Below are 14,552 nucleotides of genomic sequence, written 5' to 3'. Positions count from 1 at the left end.
AAATGGATTATTATTATTGTAAATGGATTATTATTATTATTACTACTACTACAGGTTGAGTGAACACTGAACACATAGCTAGCGAGCTATTTGCTATCTATTTGCTATTTATTATCTATTAGCTATCTGTTGTCTGGATGGCTATCTAGCTAGCAAAGAAGTACTTGTGACGGCTGAAGAAACCTTTCCATCGATGGACCACTCCTGTACGACTGAGAGCTTACACAGACGTTTAGCTAGCTAGCTGTTAGCTGTCTGGCTCACTGGATGGCTATCTAGCTGACTAGCTATAAACTATATGGCTATTAGCTAGCAGGCTCGGTTTCTATCTATTTGAGTTATTCCGGGTTGAGTGAACGCTGGCGCTTGTGGCCGCCGCTGCTCAACCAAAGAAAAACTGATCCTGCGCCTGTAAAGTGACCTTGAGAGTTTTGAAAGGTATTATTATTATTATTGTATATAAATCATAAATTATGTGCAGTTCCAAAATTGTCCAATAGATGGCTCCATTACGCTATTTTACACACACAAACAAAAATGACACACGCGACACGTTTCCTGTTGTATGACATGTATAGAAGTTTTTTCTCTTTACAAGCAGTTATACAAGAGGGTCAAAGGAAAGCACACGATACGGTCCATCAACCCAAAACTAGGAAAACATATGATTGTCACTCACATACTGCCAGTCACAAATAAAGTTGAGAAATAATAAATAATCTACAGAAATCTGTACAATATGCACACAAAGAGATTAGCTTTGGGTCCCCCGCACAATAAAAAGAAGCTGACATACACGCATGACTTCGCGACTTCACAGCAACATTCAGCCACTTTTTTTTTTTTTTTGCTTCTTTTTGTTATTTGGGATCTTTTTATCAATTCATCGTCAGCGGATTCTGAAAGAAGAAGATAAAAGGGGGGGAGGGAGGGGGGATGAAAATCAAAACATAAGAAGAAAATTAGGATATTTCATTATTTACATGCGGAACAACCAGTTTCCATTTCATAAATGTTTGGTGCTCGTTGTCTGGTCGGGATCAAGGCAAAGCGGGAGGGACGATGAGGAGAGGAGAAAAACAGTGTGTGTGTGTGTGTGTGTGTGTGTGTGTGTGTGTGTGTGTGTGTGTGTGTGTGTGTGTGTGTGTGTGTTTGTGTGTGTATATATCGGCTGACTGCCGAGCAACACATTTGGCACGTCGGACATGTCGTCAAAATCTTTGGAGTGTGTCTCTCTCCGAGTTAGCCGGAATTCAAGTATTCCAGGGCCACTTCGTAGCAGAACTTGTACTGCTCCTGCAATGGGGAGATGGTGTCAAAAATCAACAGGCCTCTTAAAAGCGGTAGATATCTCAGTACAGTGATACCTTGGTTTACGAACCCCTTGGCTTACCAACTTTTCGGTTTACGAATGTTAAATTGATGGAAATTTTACCTTGGCATATGAACTACAGTAAAGTCTCGTTATATCGATATCGGATATATCGATAGTCCCGGTTATAGCGATATTTTTTCGGACTCCCTTGAATATCGATATAACGAGACTTGACTGTATTTTTCGGGATACACACGGAGCTGCCACAATGTCGTCGGTTAAAGACACGTGATTGGTCAAGAACGCAGCAGTGAGGGGAGGTGGTTTAAACATTAAAGGACAACCGACACCATTTTTTTTTTGTTTCCTAACTGACATCAGAAAAACGTTTTATAGCATCTAAAATACCCAAAACACACATTCTGATATTTTGAGTCAAATGCAAAATACCAATAAACATGCAACAAATTGAGCTGCAAATTGGGGATTTCCACAAAGTCCCATTCCCAATTCGTGACGTCACGCCAAGACGTCTTGCCTTGCTCGCGAGTCTTAAAACGCGAGTCTTAAAATGTAGAATATAGCTATATGCGGTGGAATCTTTGTAAAATACGCTCAGTAGAAGTCATTTGAAGCGATTTTACAAATTATGGACACAACTTGTCCGCAGGCGTCGGTTGTCCTTTAAGGCTTATTTAGGAGAAAATTATGTTTGTGGGGACCTAGGAACGGATTATTCAAATTTTTAATGGTTTCTTATGCGAAGGAAATGTTTGGAAGACAAACTTTTCTCCTAACACATACTTTCTGGGAATCAATTAAGTTCGTAAACTAAAGTATCACTGTACACATATATATTTTGGTACCGCCAAGTTAATAATGCTCTCTGAGCGTTAAAATAAACCTTAAACCACAGGTGTCAAAGTCAAGGCCCGCGGGCCAAATCCGGCCCGCCACATCATTTTTTTCGGCCCGCGAAAGCAAATCAAACTTGTTAAATTCCATGATGATTGCTAAAATCTGAGCCAAAATTTCATATTTTTGGATGTCAACCACAATAAAAGTCATTATTCTTGACTTCAGATTTGAAAACGAGTTATTCATTAATTTGCTGTGTGCTCTATATGTAATATTTGAAGGGATTTAAACATTCTAATGGGTTCCCCAAATTCATAACGGCCCTCGAGAGGAAACCATAACTACAATGTGGCCCGCGGCAAAAAATGACTTTGACACCCCTGCCTTAAACAATAACCATTTGGACTTTATAGATTTAAAAAATGCAATTTATGGAGCAAATTGTTGTGTCAGCATCGGTTACTGGTATTGACATACCAGCAGGTCCACCATGTTGGGTTTGTTGTTCCTTAACGTCTTGACGGCATGAAAGACATCGACGGCCCGTTGGTGCTGGAGCATCTCGCACACGATGCTGATGGCGCAAAAGGTCCCGCTGCGCCCGCCGCCGTTCCTAAGAGTCACTTTGTTAGTTTCTCGCTCAAAATTGGAAAACTTTCGTTCCAAGTTTCAAGTTTCGTAACATTTTTCGGCACACGGCTGATCGTCAGTGTCGCCAATTGTGAAAAGAAGAAAAATATAAATGCCAAGTGGAATGAAATTGAATGGATCAAATTTGATTTCTAAATGATAAGAGGTATTTCATTGTTATTATTTAAAAATAAACGTCAGAAAACTCATTTTCTCTCTCTCTCTCTCTCTCTCTCTCTCTCTCTCTCTCTCTCTCTCTCTCTCTCTCTCTCTCTCTCTCTCTCTCTCTCTCTCTCTCTCTCTCTCTCCATATCTACTGTATGTCTAAGTCTTAGTCGAAATCTAAATCTAAATCTAAGTCTAAATCTAAGTCTAAGTCTAAATCTAAATCAACATCTAAATCTACACCCAAATCAACACCCAAATCAACACCTCACTCTATACCTAAATCTATACCCAAATCTATGTCCAAATCTAAATCCAAATCTATATCAAAATCTATACCTAAATCCATACCTAAATCTAAACCTATATCTAAACCCATATCTAAATCTAAATCAAAATCTAAACCTATATCTAAACCTATATCTCAATCCATATCTAAACCTATATCTCAACCCATATCTAAATTTATACCTAAATCTAAACCTATATCTCAATCCACATCTAAATCTCTATCTAAACCTATACCTAAATCTAAATTTAAATCTAAATCTATATCTATATCTATATCGACATCAACATTTACATCTATACTGGATACAAAATCAGATATTTTAGGAAAAATATCTGTCATTTTACATTTCAATAAATTATTCGATTTAAGTCGAAGTTACGTCTTTCTCATTTTACAATACGATAAAACATTTGTATTGTCGTTGTATTTTACTTGTCGTGACGTCACTAGCTAAGCGGAAATACAGGTGCGGTAAATGCGAATGACCACTAGATGGTGCCGTTTCCTCTCAAACCTGACGTTATGAGCTGAACTTACAAACAGTGAACCACAGTGCGTCCTTCGCCGCCGTCGTATTCATCCTGCCACTTGTCCACCTGCCGGATGAGCTTAAGAAAGGAGCGCTTGGACATGGGGGTGTCTCGGTACATGGGCCAACCCAGGAACTGGAACTGTTGCACCATGCGATAGCCGTCTTGAGGCTGAGCAGGCCAAAAGAGAAACAAGATGGCGGGTTAGAACCACAAATCATGTGAGTGCAGGTGTGTTTCTAGAACGTTTTGGGGAGAAAGAAAGAAAGAAAGAAAGAGAGGGACAGCCTTTTTTTTCTTCTGGTCTTGGTCATGTAACATTTTGAAGCCCCTCGGCCTCAGCGATGTCAATTTCACGTGACAGCAGAGGGCAGCACATGGCAAAATGGCCGACTTCTGATTGAAATTATTCAATACAATACAATACAATGCACATTTATTTATATATCACTTTAACAACAGCTGAAGCTGTAACAAAGTGCTTCACGTGGACAACTATTATCTACAGTACAAGAAATAAAACAGTCACAAAGATAGAAAAAAAGCACCAGGGAGTATACAGCACCATTAAGTGTACAGTGTCTGTCGGCACCATCAGGATACTGACATCGAAATCAGTGCATTCTCAACTCATTCACTGCCAGACGATGTGCAAAAAATGTGTCCACTCCAGTGCCAGGGTTTTTGTCATTGTCACTCAAATTCCAGGACCCACAGAATATTGAGTTTTAGGACGACATAAACATCAAATTTAGCGTAAGAAACCTCAAGACTCTCTTCTTTCATCAGAAAAAAAAGTGTTAATTCCTAAATGATATGAGTCTGTAGTTATATGAGGTTGAAATGAGGGCGTTTGTCCAAAATACAATGCAATACCTACATATTGGTTTATATGATAATAGTAATACTAATAAAAATAATACATTTCATTTATAAGCGCCTTTCAAAACTCTCAAGGTCACTTTACAGTCAAAGGGTAAGTTTTTCTGTGGGTGAGCAGCGGCAGCCACATGCGCTAGCATTCACTCAATGTGAATGAGTTAATATGGTCCCAAAATTAGCAATCGTCTCACAGGCCAAACTTCACCTCAGAACTCTCGTCAATTGTCCAAGTTGCCTGGACCTGTACAAGCCTGTGTGTGTGTGTGTGTGTGTGTGTGTGTGTGTGTGTGTGTGTGTGTGTGTGTGTGTGTGTGTGAGAGAGAGAAATGCGAAGGCTAAGTGCGTCCTCCCTCCTGGGAGACGAACATTGATGGATGAGCGCGGTTACTGTTGGAGACGTGCAGTTAAGCAATCAGCAAAGATCCAGACACTCTAAATCGCACCCAGACACGTCGATCAATATCTGCTGTCAGCGATCACATGTGATTCAATGGAGCCGTACGCTCCAAGTATGCAACGAACGTTTGTTGTCATCAAAACTTTTCAACAGTGGAACTTTTCAAGTTACTTTTCGCCATTGTTGATGGACATAAAAGGAGAAAGAGAGCTTTGAAACTATTGTCAAACCTTGGTTTTCGAACGTCTCGGTTCGAGTCCAATTTGGTTCTCAACGAAAAATTTTGGCGAAAATATGAACGAAATCATGTTTTCAACCAAACTGCGAAACGCATTTGTATTGTTGAAAAAAGTTTTTTTTTATAACGAAATCGAAGCCAAACACGTCTGTGTTTGGCTGCGATTTCTACAAATTAGACGCTATTCTCATGTAGCATTGTGAGTGGAGGCTGTTTGTATTGTGTGCTTGATTTGCTTTTGCGGGCCAAATAAAATGATGTGATAGCCCAGATTTGGCCCCCGTGCCTTGACTTTGGCACCAGTGCCATTTTCGTGCCAAAAACACCTCATTATACATGTTTTTTTTCATGATAAAAACTGGAATTTGACAACTTTGATTTGCTTTTGCGGGCCGAATAAAATGATGTGATGGCCCAGATTTGGCCCCCGGGCCTTGACTTTGACACCAGTGCCATCTATGCTTGTTATTTTTGTACCAAAATCACCTTATTATACATGTTTTATTTTCATGACAAAAGTTGGAATTTGACAACTTTGATTTGCTTTTGCGGGCCGAATAAAATGATGTGATGGCCCAGATTCGGCCCCCGTGCCTTGACTTTGGCACCAGTGCCATTTCCGTGCCAAAAAACACCTCATTATACATGTTTTTTTTCATGACAAAAACTGGAATTTGACAACTTTGATTTGCTTTTGCAGGCCGAATAAAATGATGTGATGGCCCAGATTCGGCCCCCGTGCCTTGACTTTGGCACCAGTGCCATTTTCGTGCCAAAAAACACCTCATTATACATGTTTTTTTTCATGACAAAAACTGGAATTTGACAACTTTGATTTGGTTTTGCGGGCCGAATAAAATGATGTGGCGGGCCAGATTTGGCACCCAGCCCTTGACTTTGACACCGACACATTTGCATTGTTGAATAAAGTTTTTTTAATAACGAAGAAGCAGACGTGTTTGGCTGTGATCTTTGCAAATTGGACGTTATTCTCGTGGAGTATTGTCAGTGGAGGCTGTTTGTACTGTGTGTGTACAGTTTATGTCATATAATAGTTAAAAAAATGCTTTTAAAAGTTTGTTTTGTAGACTTGGAACAAATTATTTTTTTTACATTGATTATAATGGGAAGTGCTGATTCGGTTTTCGAACAAATCTGTTTTCAAACAGGTTTCTGGACCGGATTTTTATTTCATTTCTGTCAACTTCATGACATATCTGCACAATTCACCAGATTGAGGAGTACATTTTCAAAAATGTGTATTACAAGGAAAAAAAAGTTATGATTTTCCAAGTAAAAAAAAGACTTTTTGAAAGTATTTTTAAAAAAAATAGCACGAGCAAGCAACCGTGGTATCGTCGTGAAAGAACAGAAGGCCTCGCTCGGCCCCTTGCACAGCTTGAACGGACAAATGGTGGCAACTGAGTGGGACGTGTGAGGTGTTTACGAGCAGAATAACTTGGAGACAACAATCTCGTCGGAAAGACGGCAAAAAGACACAGAGACAAAACGAGCAAAACATGTACTTACCCGCGCTGCATTGTAGATGCGGAATATTCTGCTGATGATGTCCTCTTCCAGGTCAGCGGACACAAATTCCACCTGGAAGGGGCCGTGACGGTGGACGCCGTTTTCGGGCCAATATTGGGGGCACAACTGCAAAACAAAATACAAACATAATCGGTGGGTCAGGATGAACTTGATTGCCTCCTAAAAACAGCTCATGTAAAAATAAATGATAAAAATAAGTCAAATATTTTTGTGAAAACACACAACACCAAAACAATATGTCTTTTGGGGAAAAAAGTTGCAGAAATTGGTGGTATTTTTTATGAAAAACTAAATATTTGATGAACTAGTTTTCAAATTCGAAGTAACAAAATAATGACTGTTATTGTGGTTTACATGGGACAATTTGAAATGTTGGTTCGGACTTTAGCTAGCATCTTGGCACTTTACATGCTTGGTTTGCTTTTGTGGGCCGAATAAAAGAATGTAATGGGCCAGATTTGGCCCCCGGGCCTTGACTTTGAAACCTGTGCTATATATGCCTGTCATTTTTGTGCCAAAAAACACCTTACTATACATGGTTATTTTTTTAATGACAAAAACTGGAATTTGACAACTTTCATTTGCTTTTGTGGGCCGAATAAAATAATGTAATGGGCCAGATTTGGCCCCCGGGCCTTGACTTTGAAACCTGTGCTATATATGCCTGTCATTTTTGTGCCAAAAAACACCTTACTATACATGTTTTTTTTCATGACAAAAACTGGAATTTGACAACTTTCATTTGCTTTTGTGGGCCGAATAAAATAATGTAATGGGCCAGATTTGGCCCCCGGGCCTTGTCTTTGAGACCTGTGCTGTATATCCTTGTTATTTTTGTGCCAAAAAACACCTTACTATACATGGTTTTTTTCATGACAAAAACTGGAATTTGACAACTTTCATTTGCTTTCGCGGGCCGAATAAAATTGTCTCGGGCCAGATTTGGCCCCCGGGCCTTGACTTTGAAACCTGTGCTATATATGCTTGTCATTTTCGTGCCAAAAAAACACCTTACTATACATGGTTATTTTTTTCATGACAAAAACTGGAATTTGACAACTTTCATTTGCTTTCGTGGGCCGAATAAAATAATGTAATGGGCCAGATTTGGCCCCCGGGCCTTGACTTTGAGACCTGTGCTGTATATGCTTGTTATTTTCGTGCCAAAAAACACCTTACTATACATGGTAATTTTTTTCATGACAAAAACTGGAATTTGGCAACTTTCATTTGCTTTCGTGGGCCGAATAAAATAATGTAATGGGCCAGATTTGGCCCGCGGGCCTTGACTTTGAGACCTGTGCTGTATATGCTTGTTATTTTCGTGCCAAAAACGCCTTATTATACGTGCTTTTTTTCATGACAAAAACTGGATTTTGACAACTTTGATTTGCTTTCGCGGGCCGAATAAAATTGTCTCGGGCCAGATTTGGCCCCTGGGCCTTGACTTTGAGACATATGCTATATATACTTGTTATTTTTATGCCAAAAATGCCTCATTATACATGGTAATTTTTTAATGACAAAAACTGGAATTTGACAACTTTCATTTGCTTTCGCGGGCCGAATAAAATGACCTGGCGGGCCAGATTTGGCCCCCGGGCCTTCACTTTGACACCTGTTATATCTATGCTTGTTATTTTCATGCCAAAAAATGTCTCATTATACGTGGTAATTTTTTTAATGAAAAAAAAAACAGGAATTTGACCACTCTGATTTGCTTGCGCGGGCCGAATAAAATGATGTGATGGGCCAGATTTGGCCCCTGGGCCTTGACTTTGAGACATATGCTATATATACTTGTTATTTTTATGCCAAAAATGCCTCATTATACATGGTAATTTTTTAATGACAAAAACTGGAATTTGACAACTTTCATTTGCTTTCGCGGGCCGAATAAAATGACCCGGCGGGCCAGATTTGGCCCCCGGGCCTTCACTTTGACACCTGTTATATCTATGCTTGTTATTTTCATGCCAAAAAATGTCTCATTATACGTGGTAATTTTTTTAATGAAAAAAAAACAGGAATTTGACCACTTTGATTTGCTTTCGCGGGCCGAATAAAATGATGTGAAGGGCCAGATTTGGCCCCTGGGCCTTGACTTTGACACCTATGGTTTATTGGAACTGTTTCAGAGGATTTGAGTTTTTTTTTCAGGAGAATAACATATTTGTAAAAAAAAAAAAGAAATCATACTTTATTTACTCATTTGGACATTGTTTTGAACTTTACTTTGACTAAAAAAAAAACAACTCAAATAAAGGCCTCTGTCATATTTGCCTGTTTAAAATGATGCTTCCATTGCTTCCCAAGAGATGGTTGAGTGTGTGTAGGATTGGGTGTGTGAATCCCACTTGTGGATCCACTTACACGCAAACGACCATACTGAGATTCGCTCGGTCACAGTGGCGGCGAACAACAAAAGAAAACAAGGCCGCTTGAGAAGAGTTGGCAATGTACACACTCCCAAGTGTGTGTGTGTGTGTGTGTGTGTGTGTGAGAGAGAGGGAAAGAGAAAAAATATAGACAGTGATGGTGAAAACAGTACGCTGCCTCATCATCGTTGACAGCTGCACTTCCTGCCTTCCCACATTGATGGGCTACAGTGAGAATATTGAATGAAAGACCCCCGACCCCCCCGACTGCCACCCTCATTTCACTTAGAGAGGGAAGAAGACGACTAGGAAGAGAGGACGAGTGGGAGGAACGCTGGGCTTTGATGGGCGGGTGTTATGACAGAGCCTCGGGCTGAGAAATATGGAGAGCGACCGCAGTTGCTTCGCTCAGCTCATTGATAACACGCACGCAGCGCTATTTTCCCACAGTGCATTGCTACACGACATGTCGAGGGCGCAGCTGGGAATATTCACATTTCTAAACTTTTCAATGTATTTTGACCTTTACAGATTTTAAGATCTATTTGAGTTTCTTACAGTTTTTCAACACACACACGTATATATATATACATATACATACATACATATATATATATATATATATATATATATATACACATACACACACACATATATATATATATATATATATATATATATATATATACATATATATATATATATATATATATATACACACACACACATATATATATATATATATATATATATATATACACATATATATATATATATATATATATATATATATATATATATATATATATATATATATATATATATATATATATATATATATACATATATATATATATATATATATATATATATATATATATATATATATATATATATATATATACATATATATATATATATATTTATTTATGGGTTTATTTATGGACAGATTTATGTATTTATTTATATTAGTATTTATTTATTTATTTATTCATGCATATATGCATGCAGCATATATTTATATATGTATATTTGTATATATGTATATTTGTATTTATTTATTTGTTTATTTATTTATTTATTCATGCATTTATGCATGCAGTCATTTGTTTATTTATGGGTTTATTTATTCATTTATGTATATATGTATGTTAGTATTTATTTATTTATGCATGCATGCAGCATATATTTATCCATCCATATTCATTCAGTCATTCATTCAGGCATTCATTCATTCATGCATTCATTCATTTATCATCCCTCTTCAATTGCTGCTGTGCACTGCAAATTTCCCCATTGCGGGACGAATAAAGGTATTCTGATTCTGATTTATGTATTAATTCCTTGATCCATTCATTCATTTCTATATTCATTCATTTATGAATTTATTGATCACCTTATTTATTTATTTGTGCATTTATGTATTTATTCATTCATATATTCACTCATTCATTTATAAATGTATTTATTTACTTCCTTATTTATTTATGCATTTGCGTATTTATGTATTTATTGATTCATACAATTATTTATTTATGCACTTATTTATTAATTTATTTTATTTATGTATTTATTCATTTATGTATTTATTCATTCATCTGTTCGTCCATTCATTCATTGATTTGTTTATTTATTTATTTATTTCCTTATTCATTTATTCATGCATTTATTGATGCACGCAGCATGTATTAATGTATTCATTTATGTATTTATTTATTTATGTATGTGTTCATTCATTCTTGGTGTGTAGTGTTTCAATATGCACTCAACGTGACGGCCCGTCACCCATTACGGCCCCGACTTTGTCAAAATCACTTTTTTTTTTTTTTTTTTTTTTGCGTACCTGTGCGGGGTCGACGTCATTTAGCATGACGATAGAAGTGCAGTGGTAGTCCAGCACCAGCCTCCAAAAGTCTTTCACCGTATTGGGTAGAGGATGCTGTGTGACGATGAACGCCGACGGCTGCTTGTAGCTCTGCCGGGGAATGGACGGCAGATCCAGAACAGATAGAGGTGGGGACGGACGTTAGCAAAGAGTTGGGACAAACGTTAGCGCAGGGTGTACAAACTCCATCATGCAGTGTTCAGTTGGAAGAGATTTTCTAAAACACAGCCGCCCATCTGGCAGTCATTTTTGACCAAAGCGACAGAAAGCTCTTTCCAGGACGTGACTGTTAACCAACTTTTTGTTTTGTTTGTTCTCGTTTATTAAACCTTGCGAATCTATTTAGTGCCACTATTCTGTCAACTGCCTTGTTCAAACTGCAGCTAATAATTTTGTGGTAACTATCATTTTACACACTCTGTTACGATACTTTAAAGGACAACCAACACCATTTCCTTCAGTGACGTCACGTCAGGAATCGTCATCAACTCCAAAACAAGACTTCCTGAATATTCAGCGCGAGTCTTAAAAGGTAAAATATAGCTATATGCCGTGGAATCTTTGTCAAATACGCTCAGTAGAAGTCATTTGAAGCCATTTTACAAATTATGGACACAACTTGTCCGGGGGTGTCGGTTGTCCTTTAAATGAAAGGGAATTGGGAATTGAAAAGCATGATGTGGAGCACCATTCCCTAATTTGATCGGGTTTTGTTTTTTTCTTGCGGAGGGGTGCTGATAAAGCGCTGGTCAGACCTCTGGCAATGTTTTTTTTCCCTTCCACGAGGTGGTAGCATTTGCCTTTTGTCAATGTTAGCGCTTTGTTACACCTTCAGCTGCTGTTAAAGCGCTACATTACGGATGATTCTCATTTTAATGGTTTCTAATGGGAAATAAATGTTTGGAAGATGAACTTTTGGCCTTACACACACTTTCTGGGAACCAATTAAGTTCGTCAGCTGAGGCATCACTGTGCCATTTGCAACTGGACGGGTCAGGAAACATTAGCTTTTTAGCTAGAAAGCTATCTATTTGCTATCTAGCTAGCTAGAGATATAGCTATTAGCAATACAGCTAGCTAGCTAATTGAGTCAGGAAACATATTCGCTATCTAGTTAGCTAGCATTCTATTAGCTTGCTAGCTTCCTATCTATTTGAGTTACTTCCGGGTTGAATGAACGCTGGCGTGTGTGGCTACCGCTGCTCACCCATAGAAATACTTATCCTGTGACTGTAAAGTGACCTTGAGAGTTTTGTCGACCAATCACGTGCGGCTTTAACCGAAGACTGGGGGCGTGGAATAGAGGACAAAAAAAGTTGGCTCCCATTTCCTTGTTAAGAACTGGCTCTCTTCGTTCAATTCAGAGATCCGGCTCTAAGAACCAGCTCGTTCGCGAACAACACATCACTATAACACTAATGCTAGCAAGTCCTTCGCATGCTCAGCCGTTGCACTAAAACGGGGGAAAAAAAATGTCACGTCTTACATCCATGAGGGCAGCGTTGATGTAGTTAGAGCTCTCGCCGTCGATGGTGATGAGGAAAGGCAGGCAGCGGTCAGGCGGCAGAACATCCATGCACCGGTTCTTCTCGTGGTTCCTCGGTAGCAGCGCGATGCTACAGTCCTCCACCCTCAGCGTGGGTGTCACCATGTTCAACGTCTGGAAACGTCATGGACACACAAAAACGAACGAACTTAATTGGTTCCCAGAAAGTGTGTGTAAGGCGAAAAGTGTGTCTTCCAAACATTCATGTCCCATAGGAAACCATTAAAATGAGAATAATCCGTTTTCAAGTCCACATAGATCATAATTTTCTCCTAAATAAGCTTTAAAGGATAACCGACACTATTTTATTATTTCCTAACTGACATCAGAAAAACATTTTATAGCATCTGAAATACCCAAAAGATGCAGGCTGGTATTTTTAGTCAAACGCAAAACAGCAATAAAAATGTTACTTTCAGGTTGAGTGAACGCTAGTTTTGAAAGGCGCTTATGAATGAAATGTATTATTATTATTAAAAAATAAAACAATTAGCATGCCTCTGTAAGCTCTCAGTTGTACATGAGCTACCAGCACACATTTAGTGAGCTGACGAAGTTTTTCGGATGAAGAACGAAACGTCTGACACCTTCAAAGAAGTACAGATGACGGCTGAAGAAACCTTTTCATTTACAAATTGCATGCTAACAGTGCGCAGTTGTTGGGGGGGGAAAAGTGAACAATTCAGCCTACCCGGAATTCTTCCTTGATGGGGCTGGAGTTGGTCTGCGGATCAAGGCGGTTCATGTCGTAGTAGACGGAACGGAACTGTCCGGCGGGGATGGTGGTATCGCCGCACAGGCACGCTTCTAAAATGGCGTCGTGGATGAAGACGTACTGCTCCTGCAAGACAGGGCATCCTCATTGCGAAGCCGTCAGGGTATCAAGCTTGCCGGCCCAAAAACGGCGTGTGGAGCAAGCCTAAAAGTGGCGCCTTCATTAAAAATGGTGCTAGGATGCCCCTTTGGAGACCTTTCCGTGAACCGACCACCCTCGTCCCCCCCCCCACCCGTGCACATCCCCAGGCTGTTTACTCTGACTAACATTTGTCTTTGGTTGCATTTTTTTAAAGGTCATGGTTATCACTGCAGGACCTTCGGTACCGCCAATACTTTGACCTTTTAAGAACCACCCCTTGACCCAAATTCACACTGACAATCAACCCCGTTTGCTAGTTTACATTTTGAGTGCCTGTTCGAGGCCACGCACCCCTTTGATAGTGCACCCCCCCCACCCTTCTCCCCTTACGAAAGAAAAATATATTGCAATATATTGGATACGATATCATGCAATACATTAAGTCATATATTTTCAGATAGGGGATTTTATACAGTGAGACCTCAACTTACGAACTTACTTGGTTCCCAGACAGAGTGTGTAAGGTGAAAAGTGTGTATCCCAAAAGTTAATTTCCCATAGGAAACCATTAAAATGAGAATAATCCGTTCCAGGGTCCACATAAAACATAATTTTCTAAGCCTTAAAATTACACAAAATATACATTATTTTACGTATAATAAATGTGCTATGGTATTATAATCAAAGAAATAAACTGTACTGTATAATAAAGTCATTTTATTTACCTTTGTGATGGTCGTTGATGGCTAGATGGAATGGAGTGGCCGCTTTCATCAATATATCCGACCCTGTTTATGCGTGCATAGAAAAAGTATCGATATAACCGGGACTATCGATATATCCGATATCGATATAACGAGACTTTTTTTTCATATTTTCAAATCAATTGTTCTATTATTGAAGAACTAAAAATTCAAATGCAAAATATTTTAAAAAGTGGGGTAAATATATAAAAAGTGGGGTACATGGGGGGGGGGGGGGGGTTCACTTTGAAGGTGACTGAACTTGAAGAAAAGTGAATGAGGGCGA

The 14,552-nt window shown here is 38.8% G+C and overlaps 1 protein-coding gene across 9 annotated transcripts in view; it reads right to left on the bottom strand.

Annotated features, from left to right (window-relative positions):
• Positions 1-575: 575 nt before the first annotated feature.
• LOC148891161 (receptor-type tyrosine-protein phosphatase mu) overlaps positions 576-14,552 on the bottom strand; it is a 188,281-nt gene continuing 174,304 nt past the window's right edge. For 7 of the 9 annotated variants that reach the window (XM_089008956.1, XM_089008957.1, XM_089008959.1 and 4 more), the window contains 7 exons: positions 13,359-13,508; positions 12,608-12,781; positions 11,080-11,211; positions 6,838-6,963; positions 3,798-3,961; positions 2,651-2,786; positions 576-1,296 (listed from right to left, as the gene is read on the bottom strand). In XM_089008956.1, coding sequence (XP_088865082.1) covers positions 1,243-1,296; positions 2,651-2,786; positions 3,798-3,961; positions 6,838-6,963; positions 11,080-11,211; positions 12,608-12,781; positions 13,359-13,508 — 936 coding nt within the window. In that variant the 3' untranslated portion in view covers positions 576-1,242. The remainder of the gene's footprint in view (positions 1,297-2,650; positions 2,787-3,797; positions 3,962-6,837; positions 6,964-11,079; positions 11,212-12,607; positions 12,782-13,358; positions 13,509-14,552) is intronic. The other 2 variants (XR_016116511.1, XM_089008958.1) reach the window with 2 other exon arrangements.

Source organism: Hippocampus bargibanti, linkage group LG11, assembly GCF_051943395.1.
Source record: "Hippocampus bargibanti isolate YZ-2025 linkage group LG11, ASM5194339v1, whole genome shotgun sequence".
Taxonomy (NCBI): Eukaryota; Metazoa; Chordata; class Actinopteri; order Syngnathiformes; family Syngnathidae; genus Hippocampus; species Hippocampus bargibanti.
Note: the sequence above shows the minus strand (reverse complement) of the source record. Positions and strands in the feature narration are given on the sequence as shown.